This window comes from Brachionichthys hirsutus, chromosome 18 (genome assembly GCF_040956055.1).
Source record: "Brachionichthys hirsutus isolate HB-005 chromosome 18, CSIRO-AGI_Bhir_v1, whole genome shotgun sequence".
In the NCBI taxonomy this organism is placed as follows: domain Eukaryota; kingdom Metazoa; phylum Chordata; class Actinopteri; order Lophiiformes; family Brachionichthyidae; genus Brachionichthys; species Brachionichthys hirsutus.
This window is the reverse complement of record NC_090914.1, coordinates 3,303,609-3,325,743: the sequence shown is the minus strand read 5'-3', so window position 1 is coordinate 3,325,743 and position 22,135 is coordinate 3,303,609. Positions and strand designations below refer to the sequence as shown.

The 22,135-nt window shown below is 41.9% G+C and overlaps 1 protein-coding gene across 1 annotated transcript; it reads right to left on the bottom strand.

The window, feature by feature from the left end:
• Positions 1 to 9: 9 nt before the first annotated feature.
• On the bottom strand, positions 10 to 20,670 carry kiz (kizuna centrosomal protein). The gene is made up of 15 exons (XM_068752378.1): positions 20,606 to 20,670; positions 19,856 to 19,918; positions 19,204 to 19,360; positions 17,929 to 17,997; positions 16,012 to 16,627; positions 15,633 to 15,879; positions 12,797 to 12,916; positions 12,140 to 12,304; positions 11,130 to 11,280; positions 9,145 to 9,301; positions 8,640 to 8,702; positions 7,347 to 7,439; positions 6,991 to 7,060; positions 927 to 970; positions 10 to 259 (listed from the first exon to the last, which is right to left on the bottom strand). The coding sequence occupies exons 1-15, from the start codon at positions 20,668 to 20,670 to the stop codon at positions 156 to 158; spliced, it is 2,184 nt and encodes a 727-aa protein (XP_068608479.1). The 3' UTR covers positions 10 to 155.
• Positions 20,671 to 22,135: the final 1,465 nt, after the last annotated feature.

Below are 22,135 nucleotides of genomic sequence, written 5' to 3'. Positions count from 1 at the left end.
ATACTCTGCCCAGCGCGAGAGCTGGCAACTTTATTATTTGTTTTTACAATACCGGTGTATATGATTTACAATGCCGACCACTAAAAATAATGGTCAAGAGGTGGATTACTGGGAGAGAAATTGCCTGACAAAGACCAGTGATAAAATGCATTGCATCAGTCCCAGAAGTCGTCGGTGTCATCGTTGTTTTTGTTGAAAGGTTGAGGACGTAAAGCTGCTTCAATGTCCGAGTTGGTTTCATCCGATTCCCTCCAGAAAGCTATAGATAAGAGAAAAAAACACAACGTTAGTGGAGGACAATGATTATCCTCATGGGGATCTCGTGAGCTGGAAATGTTTCAGCTGCAGCCTCTTTATATTTATCGTCCAGTATCTCACTGAAGCTACAGCTTTCCTTTGTGTTCGATTTCACCACGAGCGTCTCATTATTCAACCCTTCTAAATCTCCAAATCCATTGTGCAAGTTCATTCATGGTGATAAAGTGCATCTGAGCCGATGCAAACATTGAAATAAAGATGCAAAGCTAGCATCTGAAAGTCAATACGTTTCTACTCAATTGATCAGAGTGAAAGCCGTGGCCGCTAGCTCGACGTATTGGAGTACGATCTGGGACTTTTCATTGATTTTATTATTTTCCACAAAGTAATGCTTTTTCAGTGATTTATGAGAAGATTAGTCAGAGAATACCAAGTTTTCACTAAAGCTGGGTTTGGTTTCAAGGTCTTTCTTTCTATTAGCGCGTCCTGAAAAAAAGCATAGCATGCGTTTAGAAAATGAATCTAATCAAACTGTGACGCTCAACATTCCGACTATTATCATACACACACGTTAACACATTGAACCCCTTTATGGTGATTTGTCTGCTATAATTAAACTTTTTGACACAGTGCCTTTACATGCAATTGAATTGACTGTTTCTACTCACCCTTTGACTGCAGACCAGAATGAGCTGAGCTGGGGTTCTCTTTCCTAGAAATACAAAGACAGTTATTCGCCTTGTAAATTTATTACCACTGGCAGAAAGCAGTGGAGACAGCAGAGGCAACTTACTTGACTCATGTTTAATTGTAGCCTTTTTATCCAAAAATAGGCCAAAGTAAAGGTTGCCAGGTTCCCATAGCTCTGCTGATATCGCTATGTAAATGTGTGACCTCTGAAAAAGCTTTGATCTCACTCAATGCATATGCAATAAAGGGCCCCGGTTCCACTTTTAAAGGCCTCCTCTTTAATTTACATCATCACAGAGCCTATTCAAGCCCCATAATATGGCCTCATCATCTCCCAGGTTAGCACGCACATCCATATGGCATCGTGTGTTTGTCCCTCCTGCATCGGAGCAGTGTCGATGCCTTTCATGGACAGAAGACTCGAAAAGAGACGTCGACCTCTAAACAAGATGAGCTCTCGCTCAGTGCATAACAGCCGTGCTGCACGTTCCTCCATCTGCATCGGCAAATCCCGTGACCTCCTTGATCGTCATCCTCTCAATCGCCCTCGTCTCTGCCTCAGCAGAGACTTGGCACATGTGACTGTACATTGAGTGTAAGGACAAAATTACACTGCATTCCATTTGCCATCTCCTAAACTATATATTGCCGTTCCGCAGCACTCAAGACGGAATGAGAGAAATTGGATGCAACTCCCATTCTTAACTGTGAACAGATTGCTTTGCGCTAAAAGTAATATCGTACCATGCAGCCCGGATAATCATTGGGATGCATCCTTTATATTCATATGCTGTCAGACTTCCTATGGGACGACTGTGAATTATTATTTTTTACATCTGTTCAAGACAGCCCACTGAATTCCAGGTGCTTCAAATGCTAACATATCAGAGCAGAGGCTGAGTAAGAAATACAGCGCAAGAAACGACACGAAAGCGAAGACGCGACGACGGATATTCATCTTGTGAGGCGAACACACATACGAGGGGTCTGATGAAATAAAGGGTTTTGATTGCCGCGATCTGCGTGTGCCGGGACAAGTATAATCCTGTCTTGCTGATTAGATGAATGGGAAGGAGGTAATTAAATAAATCTTTTATACTTTCAGAAATGACAATGATATTTTTTGTAGGGTAGAACTATAGCATAAATGTAATTATATGTTGTCAGATTTAGGGGGGGCTGATGATGAATACAAAAGGTCAGATTTATACGCATAAATGCTTTTTAAAGGAGGACAGCATTTACAACCATTAGGAGACAGATCTCAAGCAAGACACGGCAAACAGCAATAATCTATTTTATTACGTCCTCTCCTTTGCCACAATGATAGCTGTTGCAGCGTAAATTAGGCGTTCCTTTTCTTGACCTCCCCCCCTCCGCAGGATAGGAATGGTCGATCAGCTGTTCCACTTCACTGAGGGACAGGACGGCTTTCAAGACGGGGCTATTTACCACAGAGAGTTCCAGTCTGGATCTACCCATAGCAGCCTAATATTCCGTTTCCGTAAACATTTATGCCGGTTCATCTTCGGCAGAGTTTACCTTAATCGAGTCAACGATCTGAATATGTAAGATGGGGGCCGCCCAACGTTTCACAAGCCCAGGCAGAGGCGAATGTAATGTGTAAAATGATGCAAATTGCACCTATTTCAATGTCCCCCCCCTCCCCCCAATGCCTCTCTCATTCTCTTTACTGTGCCTTGGTGATTGTTACACATTATTGTTTATCTCATGTTTCAACAGTTGTCAGTTATGCATTTGTTTTTATTCACATTACACACAGGTACATCCTATTTTATTTTATTTTGTTGTGTATTTCTCCTGTGTTGTTTTGTCTGTTTTATAGCACATTATTTTTGCTATGAGCTGAGTTCAAGCTCCTAAATGTCGACATTTTGAAATCATTTTCATCTTTGAATCCAGGTTGTAAACTTATACGTTTTATTGTCTGGAAATGCAGTGATGCACAATCTGCAAATACCAATTCCCATAATAATAATTTTAAAAAACCTGTTATACTGTATTACCACATATCTCAAGCACATGATAATAGGAAAAGGAAAACTGAAATTGATAATGTTTTCACAAAGGTGAAACTGTGACACAACTGGTAAGCTTATAGAAATCCAAGGCTATATGATGAATAACCTGATCATCTGAGCAAGGGTGATGTGTGGAACATTCGTATAAGTACTAGTTAGGGCAGAAATGTAAAAATATTAAATAATGCAGCATGTATCTGAGGCGCTTTTGGACAAGTATTAGTAAATATATCCAGTAGCAAATAGAAAATAACATGGGACGTGTTGTCTTCTCAAAGGGCAAGGTAAAGAATTCCCAAGTCAAACTTGGAGCCACTGAGATGTGATTCAATATTCCTACATTCACATTTGGGGAAACAGAGGAAATAATGCTTACCAAGCACACATCAATAGCTTTTATTTACCCTGGCTTTTTTTATGCTTCTGCCACCCACGCACAAATGCAAATATCACAATAGCACTTTTGCACAGCGGTGCTTGTCTAAAGGTAAAGGGAGACCCATCACCTCATCATTCCCATCAACTCCTACTCCTATCCCAGCTGTGACCCCCACAGAAACATTGTTTGGGCTCAGCTTAGATGCACTCTTAACAGGCCTGAATGGTATCAGGATATAGCCCTCAGTGGGGTGGGGGGCGATTGCACTGAGAGTGGGTACTCTCTAACGTGTGAGTGCTCTCTACTGGCGACGAGTCAGTACTGCGGCTCAAAGGAGGTGGGATGGGGCTTTGAACACAGCGCACTGGTGGTGCACAGCGAATGGCTGAAGGGCAGATAATTCAATTATTGTACTTTTTGTGTCATTAATATAGCACAGACACACAATTAAAAATAGAGACATAATACAGTAATACATTTCATAATCAGGAATGATTTGAACACAAATTTAAAAACTGATTATATCAATTGTTGTTGTTGTTTTTTTAACTCTCTTTAGCTGCCACCCATCATATCAAATGTATTAAAGGATGTGATATTTGCATTGGGTTTAGTGTATAGCTTATTTACAGATTAAACACACATGGCCCTCTATGGAACACATAGCAACCAGGTGTTGTATTTGCTGTTTGAAACAGCCGACGTAAGACAGTGACCTCCTCTGGTTGGAGCCGACAAGTGTCGTCTTACTCCTCTGTCGTATTTGTCCTGTTGTGCCATGATTGAAATCATGGGTCTGAAACAAATAAAAAATGTTTTGCTTCAGTGTGTATGCAGCTGTGCATCTAATTCTCTACATTATATCGACTGAAAATGCTTGCACTGATTTTGTAAGAGAAACCGACTCTTTGTCCGACGCTCGCTCTTTGTCTCCCTCTGTCTCCCACTCTTATCTTTCTGCATCCCTTCCCCTTCAATCCCGTTTCTCGGCTCACGCCCCTCACCCCTCCGTCCCTCCTCCTCCTCCTCTTCCCAGTGAGTAGTCAGAGATCCACACACACTGCCTCCCAACGAGAGAGAAGCTTCTGAGTCTGACACTCTGAGTGATTTGAGGTCGAATGCTCGAGCACATCCTGTTGTCCGAAGCAAAGCTGTAAACCACTAATTGTTGAGTCAAGGTTTTTGTCAAGCAGGCACTAGGCACAACAATCATCGCACCAGCTGATGGCTGAAGTATGCTGTATGTGTGTGTGTGTGTGTGTGCATGTGTGTGTGCGTGCAAGTGGTCAATATTTTAGGCTAAAAAAAAAATGGGGTAGAAATAAAAAGGTATTAAAATAAAAAAAATAAGAAAGGAGTGGCATCTGAAATGCCTACAGTAGAATGGAGCACAATGATTCCTCGCACAAGAGGAAGCAGTGGCATGCACTCACACACAAAGAGAAACAAGTGGCCTTTACATGGAGTGCAGCTGCTTATTAAGACTCGCTCCTTCGTACATTATTCTTTTCATCCCCACTCAACCACAAAGTGATTTTACTTTGCCACTAACAAAGACAGCAAAAGATTTCTAATGGACAAATCAGTCGCTTCCCTGCGAGTTATAATACAATAAACAGCACATTCTATAAAAGTATCCGACTGAAAAACTGTGTGGGAGACAGCGAGGGAGTGTGGGGCGTAAAAGAATATGAAAGACCCCAATTCTCCCAAACACCATAATAGTGAAATGAGCACATATAAATGTGTTAAGAGTATCTCTTTGCATCTTGTATAGACTGCATGTATTTAATCTGTAAAGCTTATTAAGGCTCTAGTCATTGCTATGCAAAACAGGACCCAGTGCTTTTCTGTTGCCTTTCAGCCGAGTGCAGTGTTTGGCCAATAGGACTGGCCCCCTGCCTCTCATTCTGCATTCATAACATGCAACATTTGCACAATGTATCTCTCAAAGGCTCTGAATAGAAGGCCTTAATACTCATGTAAACAACTGCAAACCAATTACTTAATGAATCAGGCCCCACACATAATGAGGAGACTCACAAAGGGCTATAAATGCATTTTTTTGCACCAAAGCCTCTGCTTTAAACTACAATCCCTCTGCTGTAGTCCAGGCTTAAACTGGCAAATCATAATTATTGTCTAAGACAACACAGAGAAAAGCATTTTTTTTGTTTTTTTTTGGTATTTTGAGTCCAGCCCCGTCCTCCTTTTGATGTCGCTCATCAGCTCGCTGACAAAATAAAGCAAATAATTAACAAGTAGGATAGAGAAGGGGGCTGTGGTCCTGGAAGAGTAGAAAGAAAGAAGGGCAGAGAGATGGAGAAAGGGCAAAAGTGTGACAGAGTGAGAGAGGCGGGGAGCGCAGGAGAGACGGAGAAAAGCGAGAAGTGGGGCAGTAGCATGCTGCAGTGTTATGCTGCTGCTGAAGTGCAGGGCTTTTAGGCCACTTGTGGAAGCAATACGGCGCAAGAAGTGACGTTAGCGAGTGGAATGCTTAAATCTAAGCATACAGGAGATGCAAAGAAAGATGGGAGATATAGCTGCATGGCTACAGAAAGGTTGCTGTCACGGCAACGAGCAGCTCTGGGTATCGTTTCCGCCATGCATGCATAACGACCCATTTGTCCTATTTTCCTCGTGTACACAACTCGAGTGTGCCGACAGCATTCTGGTTCTAATTTTTTTTTTTTGTACAAATTTTGTTTAATCACACATATTGTGGGCATGACATGCACATTAATGGCGGGGAGGACAGACATCGTCTGAGAGGGTGCTGGGGCCTGAAAATTGGCTCATGTTTATTAAAAAGGGTGGTCCACATAGGGCTGGCAGTGACACACATCAGCAGCGATGAGGACCACAATGGAGCCAGCCCCATTAGGCCCTTCCCTGGGCTAATAGGCAGACTGGGAGCGCCTCCTTGCCGGGCCAGGGAGATGCAGACTTCAGCCCTTGTGTCAGCGTGGTGCCCAGTAATCACATGAAATCAGAGAAGATTATTCTTCATAACGTTTACCCACCCATTACCCACAGCCCAAATGGGTTCACAGTGAAGAGGTGCTCCAAGGACCCGACACGAAATTGCAGATTTGATGAAGTCGTGTTGATATTCAAATTTAACCATGACGGCGTTGGCTTCCGCCACGCAATTTATCATTAGATCTTCCTTTCCAACCCACTTTAGGGTGCTGATTTGAGCACCTAAATGCATTTCAAGGGCAAAAAACAAAACAAACAAAAATGAAAAGGACATATGTCCTTGTCAACACTTGAGTCTCCTTCTTCAAAAACGGTTGTCCCTGGGTCTCTTCTTGACATGATCGGTTTGCATTCTGTCAACAAGCCAGAAGACAGTTGATATGACGACTCCAATTTGTTTGTTTTTCATGGCAACTGTTTTGCTTTTGATTTCTAAAAACCCTGGCTGATCTCTGAACGCTGAGCGAGAGGGGCTTTAGGTGCCTTTTTGTCTTTGTAAGCGAGTTAATGGGTGGCGGCCCCTTGATCTTATGGAAATGAACGGTGAATTATTAGAGTGGCCATGCAAATGTACATCAGCCACTTTGGTGTCTGGTGGCCCATTTTCTGTGGCCCGTTGAATAATAACAATGTTCTTACCGAGGGTAAGGGTCTTGATGTGAGGAGCATTTGGCCCTCCCCTGGTCCTCTCCATGGCCATGCTTTATTCCTTCAAAGAGCAAATATGGTTAGACATGTCATCACAAGCTCATCTACAAAGCAGAAATCGTGAGATGCTGAGGCTCGCATCCCAACCTCGGGCTCAGGGTCTCTTGATATTGATATTTTCCATTTACTTAACACAGATTCACATTTTTAGGGCGTATAAATGAGACTTTCTGTGGCAATGGATGAAACTATGTTTTTGGTATCTATGTAAACAACAAATACACAGAGTTATGTGCTGTGAGAACATGTGATCGGTCCTGACAAAGGCTTCGGCTGCATATCCTTACCCAAGAGGCCTTCATCGTCGCTGTCCTCCTCTTCAGAAGTCGGCAGCCTTTGCTGCATGGCTGATTGTTTAAGTAACTGATATGCTTTGCTCTCTGTTCACATACACAGACACACACACACACACACACACACACAGAGTCAAATATTTGCTTAAAGCCCAGGTTTCCAACTTTGAGAGGTTTCAGTGTTTGAGGAGACAACACGCTTCAGTAGCTGAGGCTTTTGGTCTCGCTGGTGAACAGAGTGTCTGAAAACACAGCGCTCAATCATCGAAGCTGTTGATTCTAGCTTACAGTCTGTAGCAACCGTTTCCATGAGACAGCAATCAGCACACCTCACTTCATCGCCGCATACCCTACCAGGAAGGCATTGATTGATTTTCTATTAAAAAAAAAAAAAACACTTATAATTACTTCCCGGCAAGCTGAAGTAGGTGTCGTATTTTGAAAGGAGCACAGAGACAAAACAGAGGAACAGAAATTCCAAATCAAAGTACACGGCAGAAGATTTTGTATGACAGGTCTATTTTTTCATAATAACAGTGGCTCTTTTAATCATTTTCTTCAAACCCTTAACAGAGCAAAGGATTCTTAATTGTTATTCCACCCGCATTTATTGTACTAAAAACATGTCCACTAAAACACATAGACCCACACAATTACTATCAGTTTCAAGGTCATGGTATTTGTGCCACTGTTTCCCCACGACAAAACCCATCCCTTGACAAATATTTGCTAATTATTTCCCAATTAGACATGGCTCTTTTGAATGAGTGGACATTGGCAGCTGGACTCCAGTTTGCTGGCTGTGCACCTCGGTGAAGCAAACGCATGAAACGCCCGGTGGGACATCTGATAGCCAAAGGGTAAAGTAGGACTGCTTTACATTTCAGAGATGCAGCTGAGGGATGGACACAACCCGCTTACAGGATGCCTTCGCATCTAGTATTTTTTTTTTAAGTTTGCTGAAAGCATTGTTTAAGAGATAATGAGAGCCGATGACAGATATCTCTCACGCTTCCCACCCTCGCGCCGCGACAATTAAGACCAGGGAATTCTCAATCTTGCTGGAATGCCTCAGACCGAGGGTGAAAACACAGCTCGTGTTTTCTTGGAAATAATTAGAGAGAACTGGCGCAGCTCTTCAGGTGGGACTTTGACCCTGCATTCACCTTGATCATCCTGCCTCAGCCGTGGTGTAAAAAGAGCCCATTATTCACTGCAGTGGGAAGAAAACAAACCACAACACAAGGACAGTGTGAATGCTGGGGGGCACCGGTGATGCCTTTTTACCTCTAATAGGAACACTTTCCACAGGGCTTTCGTCCTGGCTGTCCTCTTCACTACTTTGTAGTTCTGTAAGAAAGGGAAGTGCATAGTGAGAAGCAGTCGCAGGGAGGAAGGGAGTTTAGGGGGTAGAAATGGAAATAGGGGGGGTCTTTCTTAGCTATGAATAGAAGGCTGTAAGAAAACTGGGCTGTGAGGGATTTATTAAAAAGCTCTATGGTGAAATGGATTTTATATTATAATAGGGAAGGTTTTTTTGTTCACATCTGAAATTGACTTATAAAAAAAAAATTTAAAAGAAAGAAATGCAGCGGTAAAACATTTGTTCCTTGGATATTTGCAGGAATTGTCAGCCGACGAGATCTGAACAATCACTAAAGGCAGAGTTTTTATATTGCTGGAAAATGCAGCCTTTCCTTTGTAACTACTAACCAAAACTCATCCTCCAAATATTGTTAATTAGAATTTTCCCATGCACCCTTGTAAAATCATGCTAGAAAACGTTATGAACCTTGAATGTGCTGCTCCTGCACTGGCCTGGCAGGCTTCACGTCACCGCTAGCCAAAAGAGAAGGAGGACCACACGACGAAGACAATTCGGTTTCGTCCTCTGCCGAGGGGCACTCTTCACCGGACCGGGACACAAGTGTCCTCAGCAGCACTTCGGCCTGCAAGTAGCACAAATTAAAACCACACTTTTAATTGTTCCCATCTTGTCAAAGGAAGAGTCAAATTGAACTCTTTTCCGATAAGGCAAGTCATTTACTCCGGCTGCGGCGGCTCGCTCAGAGGTGTGGCTGCAGCGGGACGCAAAGGGCGGGAGAAAGTAACTTCAAGCTCTCTCACTTGTTTAAAGTTAAAAAGATGATTTTGCTCACTTTCGGTCCCACTCTCCGGCACAATCGCACTCCCCCCCCCCCCCCCTCCTCTTCCTCTCTTCTCATCCATGAGATTAGAGAAGCGTCTAAAGCATGCAATCATCCTGGCCTTAATGTGCAACACATTCCAGATATCTCCCCTCTTGGCTGAGAGAATTGAGACAAACTGTTCTCTTCCTCCCTCTCCAGCTCATTTCTTTTTTTTTTTTATCTCTGGGGAGATGAGGATACACAATTAAGAGGAGCCGTTCTCAGAGATGAGGAGCACGGAGATGCCACACACCGATTTCCTTTCTCTCCCTTTTTCCCTCCCCCATATCAAATCCTGCCATCATCGTCGTCTCTCTTTTGTGATCAAAGACTGCCTCTCAGTCTCAGATGGCCATTTGCTGCTTTTAATGAAAGCTAATATGGAGGAGAACTTTAAGTGCATTGTAAGTTGTTATCAGTGGGTCGCGGCGAACATTCATTTCTGAGAGGCAAACCCATGACAATCTGAGCTTCCCATTTGGTATCAGATGTTGCTAAAAAAAAAAAAAAAAAAAATCTCGATCCTTGTCCCCGATATCCGTCTTTGTACTTTTTGATTTTTTAGATTTGGTCAAATGTATGGTGGGTTGAGGGCTCTTGCAGACCCACTGCATTTTAAAATATCAATGAATGCAACTGTTAGCACTTGAATATTCAAAAGGGCTTCTTTGAGCTGCATGCTCCCGTTTGTTGGGGCAGCCAGGACGTGTGGCCTTACGTGAATGGAAATTTCTGTTTGCTCTTGTGTGCAGAGAGTAAGCTGTTGTACGAGAGGACACAGCAGAAAGCGAGAGAAAGGCAGAGGAACATGGAGAGAGGGAGAGAGAGAAATAGATGGCGCAGATGCAGTGAGAGAGATAAGAGAGAGATGCTTTTTTCTGATGCACTTGGACACAATGATGTAGATTGCAGTGCCTCTCTTCCCTTTGTCAGTTCATATTTTCAAGAGGCTCTACAGTCTCCTTCTTTGACTCTTTCATTGCGAGAGGACCAAGATCTCCAAGCCGCGAGATCCCCAACAAGATGAGTCCGCAATAAATAAAGAACACAAAACCTGCATGAGTATATGACCATTCCCGGAGATAAAAAATGTGCATGCTCTGGGAAGTCCTGAAATATCTCTTTACATGATCTAAATATGATTATTTTATTTGTTTACTTGAGCATGATCTGCACAAAGGTCGCGGAGAAGGCTGGAAAAAGCTCCCTCTGTCCATCGGACACAGCTGATTGGCTGTGTGCGTTTGGCAAGGACCAAATTACAAGTGTTTCTCATGTGAACGGGCGTCATGAGATGAAAGAGCACAAGCAGGAGCTGCAATTTGCAATTAGTGCATGGATCAGTTTCCCTTCTGTACAGGTCAACATATAGAGCAATTTGTGAGGGGGGCAGTAGAGAAAAGGGGGCACGCTCTCTCACACACACATGTACGTACAAAAAACTGGCCTTGTTTTGAAAAGCGGGGAAAATAAGTGATTTTATTACTTTGGTCATGTGCGCGTTAATCCCATTCAGAATTGGGCTTCCCGGGAGTGTGTGACCTGTGGCGTGCACGTCTGTTAGCAGTGTGTGTGCCTCCAACGCTACCTGGTGGCTGTAGGTGGCATGGCGCTCCAGAAGCAATGGCGTGAACAGCTGGGCCAGGCGCTCAGCGCTGAGGACACGGTGCTCCTTAAGCAGGAGAGCGTGCTTGAACCAGCGATCCCACAACCGTGCAGCATCAGGAGGGAGGCTGGCGCTAGGGTGGGGGGTGGGGGGAGAAGAGGAGAGGTTTTCTTATCGAATCCACACTAGGACATACGCTAATAATTGTAATTATAGCACCTGTCAGTGAAAGATTCTTATGAAAACTGAGCTAGCGTTTTCATTCTGATATTTTTTTTTGTTCAAATCATTTTATATTATTCCATTTTTAACTCTCAACGTGATTCTATAAAAGCTATAAATCACTCCAACATCAGATCGCGACAGAAAGCAATACAGCTCTGGTTTGAAACTGGATAAGAGGTCAAAAAGCCAAAAATGAAAGAAAGGGGTGTGTGTGCCTCTTGGGGTTGAGCATAGCCAGGAAGGTCTCTGTGAAATCAATAGAGTGGTGAAGCGGAGCATGGATTCGGCTCAGAGTTTAACTCCTCATTATCCAATAGGACTGGAAGTCACAGATAGGGCATTTTAATTTACTCATGACATTCGCTTGTGCAGTGTTTCCACACAAGGTGACACCAAAGATGACCTTTATATTAGTGGACAAGGGAGGCTGTGTAGGATGGTAGCAATATCTCCGAGTTGGTTTAAGCGTGTTACCCCTAACCTCCTCTCAGGTCAAAAGAAAAATAAAATGTACAGGCAGCTACCTACTCATGGTCTGAAAAGTGGAATTCACCTTTACTGTAAACATGTTCACGGTCTATTGAGCTAAAGCTTTCAGCAGTGGAATTGCTCTCTCTAAATTGCTCTATTTTAGTCCAGTATGAGAAATAATAAAATATCTTATTTATAGTACCATTATGATTATTTTATAGCAAACGTTTAAACTGAGATAAAAGAGATGAGAATAAATGTAAATACAGATTTTTTTTTTGTTCATTTTGTCTTACCTTATTTGATTAGGATCAAAGGCTGATTGGTGAGCAGCCACCAGCCCCTGTGGTAGCAGGCAGCCCGTTGATGTGCTCAACGACAACCTCTGAAGCTCCTGAAGGATGACCGCTGCACATGCTTCAAGGTCTTCATCATTCAGACCCGCCCCAGCGTTACAAAGCCTGCCCAAGTTACAGAGAGCATTCAGCTGTGGGCTCACAGGTCAGGAGTATATGGAGGACATCTAACAGTAGCTAACACTTCAACCAGACAGTATAGTATGATCCTACACATCGATGCTATTGACATCATTTGTATCGCAGGGGAAAGTACATACTGGGTTTAAAAACATTTTTGTTTTGCCAGAACATTCATTCAACAAGAACGGTATTAATTAATCACGCCATCAATTGTAAAATCTAATCTAATAAAGCACCATTCTACATTATCCCTGGTTCCCCGGACTAATTCAGCAGGGTGGATGCCAGCGTAACCCTGTGTGTTTGAGAACCCATCAGAAGGAAAGACGTGCGAATTTCTGCTCTGACACTTAATTTAAAGTGAGAGCCCTCGGCAGAAGAATTATTTCTTTGTTTGCCCAAACAGCACCATGGCCACTAAATAAATATATACTAAATGTTTCCTAGACAGGAAGAAATACAGGATGGACATACCTGATAATTTTATTAAGTTGCCTTCCATCAAATGACGAAGCCTCATACAGACGGGACGGCTGACAATGGAGGCGTCCTTCAATGTTGTTGAGCAGATAAAAGAGTCCTTCCTGGGAGAGACTGAAAAAACATTACCCATTAATGAAGTGAAAAGAAATAAAAAAATAAAAATAAGGAGGTCATATGATCGATAGGTCTGTCATTTGGGGAAGAAAAGGACACCAATTCATCCCAAAAAAATCTGTGATTTCTTTTGACAATTTCCTTGAGCTGCTCAAGGACTGCCGGAGGAACTGAATCAATATAGTTCTGCTGCCACAATAAAGAACTTTATCAACATAATGTGTTGCTGAGATGTGTAATACGGTCATACCGGAAAGCTTTTTACACCCAGCATCCACTGCTAGAACCTTGTTGAATCAGTTGTACGTTAGATGGAAAAATACAATTTGTTACAAATGTGGAATATGACGGCATTTTTAACCGATCTGTGGCACCACCACCAGCTCACAATTAGAAAGTGGCAGGAAAATGGTTCCACAAAGAAAAATCATTTCATTTGGTGAGAGATTTACACATTAATCTAGTCCAGTGTGAAGCTGCAAAATGAGAAATGGATGCCTAATGCATGTGGATATTGGGAATCCATCTCTTTCTTGAGCATTAAGCTCTGGGTGGCCCTTATTGAATTCTCAGAGAAACCCCAAGCTGAGAGATTCTGAGCCCCGCTACATAAAAGGGGCCAAAAAAGAATTTATGACAATCTTTAATGTGCTCCTGGGTTAGGGGTCAGCAAACAATTGCTCCCTCATTTTTTTTTTGCAGGTTGTTTCCTGGTAACATCCTGATTAAGCTTTGCAGCTTGAATTATATCCATGGCATTCTGTAGTGTGCAATCCGCCCGTGCCAAGTCCTCTTCAGCGTGGCTGAAGTAGCACAGGCAAAAGCCTATCTTTTTTTTCCTTTCCCTTATCGTCAGCGTGGGTCTTGAAATAGTCATTTTTCTCCATCCACTTTATTTGTCAATGCTCTTTCAAAGAGACCTTTAAAGAGGAAAATTTTGTGCAAACCTTTCTCCCGCTTTTGTATTGTTGCCAACTTCCATGTCAAGGTCTCTAACCTCACTTTAGACATTGCCGTTGTCCGCATGTTGACATCATCAGGAGCACATTGTTAGCTCGGAGGAAGAGGAGAGCCTTTCTGCAGCGATATTACTCGACCAACGTGTGCTGCACTGACTTTTGGTCAGATAAAATGAAATAATAAATAAAACTACATTGCCACCCGTGTGGTGAAAACACAGAGAGAAACCATGAATATTAACAACACAATAAGTGCAAGGGCTGCCTAAGAAGATCTAGCATTTGTCTGATGCATGCAGACGACAAAAAACAGGCTAGGGTTTTATTTATTTTTAAAGACTCAACTGAGGAATGTGTATAGAAAAATAGGGTGCATGCACTAATGGCATAGGACATTTTCTTTACATTGTATATGAAATTTCTGTTATGATTGGATTTTTAAGAGCTTTTAATTGTACGACATGCTGCCACACCAATAAGGGCAGAGCCATCATGTGGTTCAGGGACGACATATTTGAGAGCAGGACATTGAGGCTATTATGTTGAGACTCAAAGAAGAAGAAGAAGAAAGAATGAAAGAAAGAAAGAAAAAACCCGGAGGATATTTCAGTTACTCACCGCAGCCATGCTGGAGGAGAAACATAATGGGATAATCTAATGAATTGCCTGGGCTTGTTTTTCCTGACTGTGCAGTGAATGGATGGAAGGATATAAACTCTAACCTTAAGAGAGAGAGAGAGAGAGAGAGAGAGAGAGCACAGAGAGTGGATGTGCTTGGAGCTTTACATCAAAGCCTCTGGGTTTCGACTGCATTTCTTCTTGAGGTCACACTAGAAACAGGCCACACAGAAAAAGCCTCGCACAAAGAAATGTGCTTCAATGTATGAGAAAAATGACAACCTTAAATATTACTTTTCAGTCTTCACACATAAAAGGAAATGGGCCATCTTTCAGAGAACATTTCATGCAAGGTAACATAAATATTATTCATATTTGCAGTTAAAGAACGTGTTTATTTTGAACACAATTAAATCATTCTCAAAAAAAAAAAGCATAAGATCAATGCTTATGAATGTAAATAAAGAAACTGCACACCAATTGAAAGTTTTCTTCTTCTTCTCTTTCAGTCGCACAAGAGGCCCTGGTTGTAGAATACTGAATGTTGTTGGGGAAACTGCAGAGGCTTTGTGCTCAAACCGATTTTCTGTTGCCCCCAGCCTCATCCAAAATGATCCTTCAACTCAGAGGCCATCAGCACGCTAAGGATTTGTGGCTGTAAGTGCTGTCCACATGCCCACCCTCCAGAACACTCTATGGTGCCACAAATTTCCTCCTCCATTGGGGAATTCCTGAGGTCTTTCAAGCGGAAAATTGCTCTGTTACAGCATTATCTTGGATTATGGCAATATTGTCGGTGACAGGTCCTGAGCTGTCCCTATAAGATGCATCACTGCCGCCACCACAGCTGCTGCCGAGCTACAGAGAGCACGCCGGCATCGACCGTGACTTCCACAATCCTCTGTCAGCCTCTGATGCGATGGCAGCAAGGACTTTAGCCTTCGACAGTTCAGCATGGCCGCTAGGAAACTTTCTCCTTCCTCCGCTTGCTTAGCGTTAAATCTTTGACGTGATTACTGACCCACACTCCACATGATTTAAGAGGAAGGTGGCAAAAACAACAAATCAAAATGTTGCTGTTTTTCTCCATTGATGCACGTTCCGACAACAATGCACAGAGTTCATACATACTGTACCTGTCCAAGGTCACCGCCGGAGATGGGGAGTCACCGTTTAACCGCGGTGCATGTTTGGACGCATCAGAATGGAGGGAATCAGGACTGTGCTGTTTACGATCAGCCCTCCTCCCAAGTGCTGCGTCGTCATCAGGATCCTCTTCCGGTTCAGATTGTTCAGATTGTGTGAGCGATATAGACAGGTCACTAGCGCTGCTCTCTGACAGCTGCACATCGGAACATGGCGCGCTGACGCCCTCAAGTCTACCTGAATAAAATCAAAGTGCAGTTATCGCATTGTTTTTTTTTCTTTTTTCAAATCTTGGAAATGGTGCCGTCATCTGTCAATTTCAGTGAAGGCAAAAAAAAAAAGCATTTAAGGAAGGAAAGCGCCGCCAACCTGGTGTATCTGGAGCTTCCTCTCCAAATGTGGATCGAGGCATGGGGTGGTGAGGACCTCCGTCTCCAGCTTCCACCTGACATGGCCGATGGACATCCTGTCTGGTGTTAGTGTTTTCCACAGGGATATTCTTAGCCTGTATCAGGCTGGCGTTACTGGGTGACAGACTCTTCTCAGGCCCCGCCAAGGTCACCAAAGGTGACACTTTGTGTCCATCATCACTTCTGAATGGCACACAGCCCACTGTGCCTATTAAGGTACAAACAGATGGGTGCGTCGCCATCGTTCCTTCATGTTTGTCACTCAAATTACTGCAGCCGGGGAAATCGTTTGAGGCGGAAATGTCATCTGATAAATGTGCTCGGTTGCCGGCGTCATCCCCTCCGCCAGCTCTGAAGTCCTTCAAAAGGCCACTTGGTAGATGTTCGAGGGAGTGCACGCTGCGATTAGGTGAATGACGCAATGGCTGGTGTGAGAGTACACTTGTGGCGCCGGCCTCGGCATCACACCCTGGAGAGACCTGGCGGCCCATAAAGATTCCCACTGGTGGTAGTGGAACATCCTCAGCTGGGAGAGAGTGGTAGCTGTCCTGGTGCTGACTATGCATGGTATCAGCCTGAAAATATGGGGGGGGGGTCAAAATGTGAAATAGCAAAACATTCTATTTATTTCTGTCAACAAAATTGTTTCATAAATACAATATTTTTCTTAGAATGAATACAAGGCAAATGTATTTTTTTTACTCATTGTTTAGTTTCAATTCCAAAGTCAGTCAGATCAGATATGTGAACTATCCACTTAACAATTTTTGAATACGTCTTATTTCTGATTTATTTGGGCCAAGGTCAGATTTCTTTTCACTGAATCTTTCACAAGAACGTCTTAGAATCAGTGATTTAACTTTTCATCTTATTAGTAATCTTTTAGACAAGTTTTGATTCATGTCTGCAATGTCACCGGGGGGGGGGCAGCAAAAAAAAAAGCCTCCCTCCAAACATAATAAAAAGAAAAAAAAGCAAGGCTTCTGTTTCTTTTCTGATAAGCGTCTTAAATACCAAACAGTTATAGCTGCTTAATAACATTCACTGTACACCATGCAGTCTGCCCAGCAGATCCACAAAGTAGGTAAAAAAAAAATAAAAGAGGAAAAGTTAATTTCTTGGCTGAGTGATTCCATCGGTAGCTGCAGGGCAAAGTAGAAAGTGTTTCACTAAAGTAGCAATTGATTCTTCTATCAATCTGCGGCATGCGTGTGCTCTTCCAAGGAATGTATTAAATATGAAAATCATATCCCGTTATCATCTGTCGCCAGCTTTCAGCCCGGTAAGCTTCCCTTAATGAATGCTGCAGCCTGAGGGACATGCACACTGCCAGCCAATGGCTTGTATGCATAATGGAGTGACGGTACCATTTTGCTCATTACAATATCGACAGGCTGACGGGGGGGGGGGGTTGCACACAGTTACAAGTGACTGCTCTAGACAGCATGCTCCAAGCTATTATGAGATGTCTTAGACATTTCATCTAAAAGAGCTTTAACTGCTTTAAGTGAAGGGAGAAAGCAGCTACGGGCTTGAACTACATCGCTTGCACAGATGCACCGGCTAGGATTAGACACCTGCGCTATTACAGATACACAGTTTAAATGTAGACGCTACAGATTTACGAGGCATAATGCACGCTTCGCTTTGTTATCCACGGCCCGAAAACAGAACCCGATAGAACTGAGATGTGCATAAAACTTCTCGACATTTCAAAATAGAAGAATCAAACTTTTAAAAAAACTAGGGCTATTTGTCAACCTTTACAATATGGTATTACCGTATGTAAAAACACACACATCACATAATTCAGACAGTGTGAGATATTTAAAATAAAATTTATTTCCAAACATTCTGATCACATTTGTAGAGTTACCTTTACTGGGTCAAGCTCCATTTTCTTCCTTTCTTCTATGAATCTAGAGATCTTTTTGAAAGCGTTGACCTTTAAGGATGTAAGGAGAAAATGACACACACATCTAAATATAAGCAGAGGTAGGTAGACGCTGTGCTTACAGAATACGATTAGAAACAAATACAAAAAGACGTTAAATTAGCTGTGGCTGGCAAACTGTCACTACCAGTAAACGCAAGGAAATGTCTGTTATAATGCTGTGAGTGGTGCTGACTATTATCTGCACGAGGCGTAAAAGGAGAATACAGGAAAGCTGACAATCAATCAATCATTCACAGCCGGGGTTTTCCCCACTGAGTGTCCTCTGTGTAGCAGCTGACATCCTTTTACATTTATCTGACAGGCCAGATGAACTTGCCTTAATCCCAACTGCAATTAAAAAAGCCTTATGGCCTCCTTAAGGGCACTTGGATTAGCCAAAATGCTTCACAGTATTTCAACAAAACTATTGCCTTTTACAGAAGCAGATGTTTTAAACAGCACAGCTTTCATAAATTCATATAAATCCACTTTTGCATTTGAATGTTTTGGCACAAGAAATAATAATAAAGAAAATCACAAAAAAAAGATGAAGAAATGAATGCACCTCAGCGTTAATTTCGCTTTGCTTATTGTCCATTTGAGAATTGATGTTTTTAAATATGCCAAGCGCATCGGCATTTAGCCATAAAAACCGGAGTGACTTTACAATGAACAGAAAGATCAATGCGACAGTCAAAATAACAGCAAAACATGTCGGACTCTTAAAGCATCAAGAGGAAAATAAACCAAATGCTTGAGGGGAGAGAATGACTAAACCTCTGGAGCACTTCAAAGGCTCTATATTGGGCAATTAACGCAGCGAGTCATAATTAGCTAATTTTGTTAATTTAATATTAAACTGTCAAGCACTGTCGTTGAGTTTTAAGTGATAATCTGACTGGCTATTGTTTTCTGCCTCATTCATTTGCACGGCATGATAAACTGCACAGTTTGAGTGTTTACTACTTTTACATAAAGCAATTACAAGCAAATATTACACCATAAATATTACAGCAAGATATAAAGGCAAGTACACAGGAACACGAATCATTAATAAATACACATTCCTGGAAAGAAATCATTATATTGTCGATCTGTGGGTTTATCATTATAATTCTTCTTATGGAATTTGCCAAACGATAGTATTAGAGTAAGTTTTTTCAAAACACAAATTGGTAACTCTACAATGAATGTGTGTGCATGTGTCATTCCTACCTTTTGCTGTGTGCCATGGTCAGGAAAATATTCCTTCATGCCAATTTCTAAGCACTCCACATCTCTCAGAAGCTCAAGGTTTCTCATTTTCGCACGTGCTTCCCTGTCGCAGATTTCCTTGAGATAACGCCGCAGTTTGTAACACGTTATCTGTGAGCTGAGGGCGGTGAAGAACTATTATTCCAGAGAAATACTATCTCAGTCTATTGTCAGCAAGACTTTTCAAGAAGAAAAGGTTAAGCAGAGTATTTTTAACATTTAAATCATACTCTCAGCTTCTGTATCAACCTCAGCTTCGCAGCTCTGACCTGGTATGTTAATATTTATAATATATTATACAATAAAAATCAGGATGCCCCTCTTTTAGCATGCATGGGTACTGGAGTGATATTTTGTTGTTAAAATAATCAAATTTTATTTCATGTTTTCCAAATGGAAACACCAAAATGTCTATGATCACTGTATACTACAGTTTGTAATTTACACCAATTTAATATGTGGTCAGTATACAAATATAATTACATATTAAAAAGTAAATACAGTGACACATACAGTGAGGTAAACTCCAATCTTCCTCATACATTAACGATAGCTTTGCCAATCAATGCAGATAAACAACTTTCAAGTTCAAGTGTTAGTATTTTTGACTTACATTCTTTCGTCAGATCTGGAGTAAGCAAACAGTTCCTTCTCCAGCTCCAGCCTCCGCTTTTCCCTACAGTCAGAGGAACGTCCACCCACAGACAGATGCAGAAGCTCAGTGGCAACAATAACCATAATATTCTGTACAAAACAACTGCAGTGTTGTATGCTAACATGTAGTTAGTGCTGAAGATACACAATGTAGTGTTGTATGCCAACATGTAGTTAGTGCTGAAGATACACAATGTAGTGTTGTATGCTAACATGTAGTTAGTGCTGAAGATACACAATGTAGTGTTGTATGCTAACATGTAGTTAGTGCTGAAGATACACAATGTAGTGTTGTATGCTAACATGTAGTTAGTGCTGAAGATACACAATGTAGTGTTGTATGCTAACATGTAGTTAGTGCTGAAGATACACAATGTAGTGTTGTATGCTAACATGCAGTTAGTGCTGAAATACACAATGTAGCTCAGAATAAACGTAGCCTCGTAAGAACGTTGAAAAATGTTTAGACGCAAATGCGTTTCGGGTAATGAAAGGCTTACTTTTCATTTAATGTACTTCAATAAGACACAAGAGCAACCTCAACTAGTAAGGATCGTAAAAGGGGCTAGCATCTCGAGCTAGTCGGCTAAGTAGCTAGCTGGTGGTCGCCCAGTGCTAACATGCAGCAGGAGAGCATATACGGGCAGAGGACGCCACAGGTCGAGCCCGAGTTCTCCGCGAGTTTTAAAGTTAAAAAACAACAACTCACCTTTCATGCATGCTGTGTTGAAGTGTTTTTATCTTTTCATAGTACTGGTCTCCGTTGCGAGCCATGTTTTCTATATTCGCAGTTTCGGCGCTCGTGGGGAGCAAACAGGAAGAAGAGGAGGAGGAGGAGGGGCGTGGAAGATGTTTATGGTCGTTGCCATGAGCACCGCTTCCCAGAAATCCCTGCGAGTAAACACAGAAACACGTGGTCGAAACACGAACAAAAGCGAACCAACCAAAACAATATGTACTAGCCAATCCCAGGCAGAGTGGGATGGATCAAGCCTCCACCATGGCATAATTTATAGCAAACAGTGCTAAGACAGTGGCCTTTCAGTAATAAATATATGTGTACAAATTACATGTAAGGTAGGTAAAGTGAAAATACACGAAAATTTAGTATTTTAGAGGAGGAGAAAATTATAAATAATAATACTGTCTTCACCAGTTACTGAAATGAAAATTACTATTTTGCTAAGAACTGAAAAGCATGGTGGAGAGTGATTATTTGAATTTTATAGGCAGCACCATGGAGCTGTTTTTAATTGTTCGACACTTTTGATTGAGTGTGCCCAATTTTCATTCTTCTGTCTTCAGTGGTTTTGGAGAAAACTTCCTTTTGCACAGGTCACGGCCGCACTACAGCATTCAGCAAGTGCACCTTTTGAATTAAGGGCCACAAATGAGTCAAAGTGTGGTAAATCACAAGAAAACTTGTCATTGTTAAAATTTGACAGGCGCAAACTTGATAATCACCAGCCCACTTTGTGATGGGAGATAACAAAAGTAGTTAAAATGAAGTACTGTATAAATGATGAAATAGGAGCTGTGAAAGCTCCACCATTTGCTGACAAGAATGCCTGAAACCTGTTTGGATTAAATACCAGCCATCAAAAGACTTTCATTGTCTTCATTTGATAAGCCTCCATCTCGCTATTAAATATAGATTGACGTCTCATTTACTCAGATACTTCTGTATCATCTCCGATCTTGTCTTGCATTATCAAAGTTCATCGCCGACAGTTCTCATAATGTCATGCTTTGATTGCAGCCAACATTTTGTCAAGCCGACGACCCTACATGTCCTTGCAGGGATTCAGCCCATCGGAATGCATCCCCTGATCAAGCAATTTCCTCAATTCTAGTTCCTGAAATTGCTTTGAAAAAGTTGAACTGGGGAGTTTTGTTGACCTTTTCTAATGCTAATCTGTCCTATTCTAAAATTCTGTTTTCGAATATTTTAGGCTATTTGTTATTAAATAAACCCCCTTGTATAATTGATATTATTAATGGGACTTGCAAGCAACATTGCAATTCCAGCTGAGCTCAGCTGAGATTGATCTCCGTTGTTGAACCTTTGTTGGATGCATTCATGGTGGTTCTCAGCAGATTATAACCCTTTCCTTAAGTCACTTTTGAGACACTTTGCTTAAGAATGCATAGAAAAACTAGAATATTCATAAAGTATTTTCTTTCGCTAAATCGTGCTATATCAATAAAGATAATGACACCCATAAAAACTGCAGTGAGT

Bases quoted from the DNA above. Each gene is read 5' to 3' on its own strand.
- kiz (XM_068752378.1), bottom strand. From the start codon at position 20,670: ATGGCTCGCAACGGAGACCAGTACTATGAAAAGATAAAAACACTTCAA. The intron at 17,998-19,203 runs GTAGGAATGACA...ACATCCTTAAAG, and splicing joins ACCATGGCACACAGCAAAAG to GTCAACGCTTTCAAAAAGAT. The intron at 8,703-9,144 runs GTTCATAACGTT...CCTTTCTTACAG, and splicing joins GCAGGAGCAGCACATTCAAG to AACTACAAAGTAGTGAAGAG.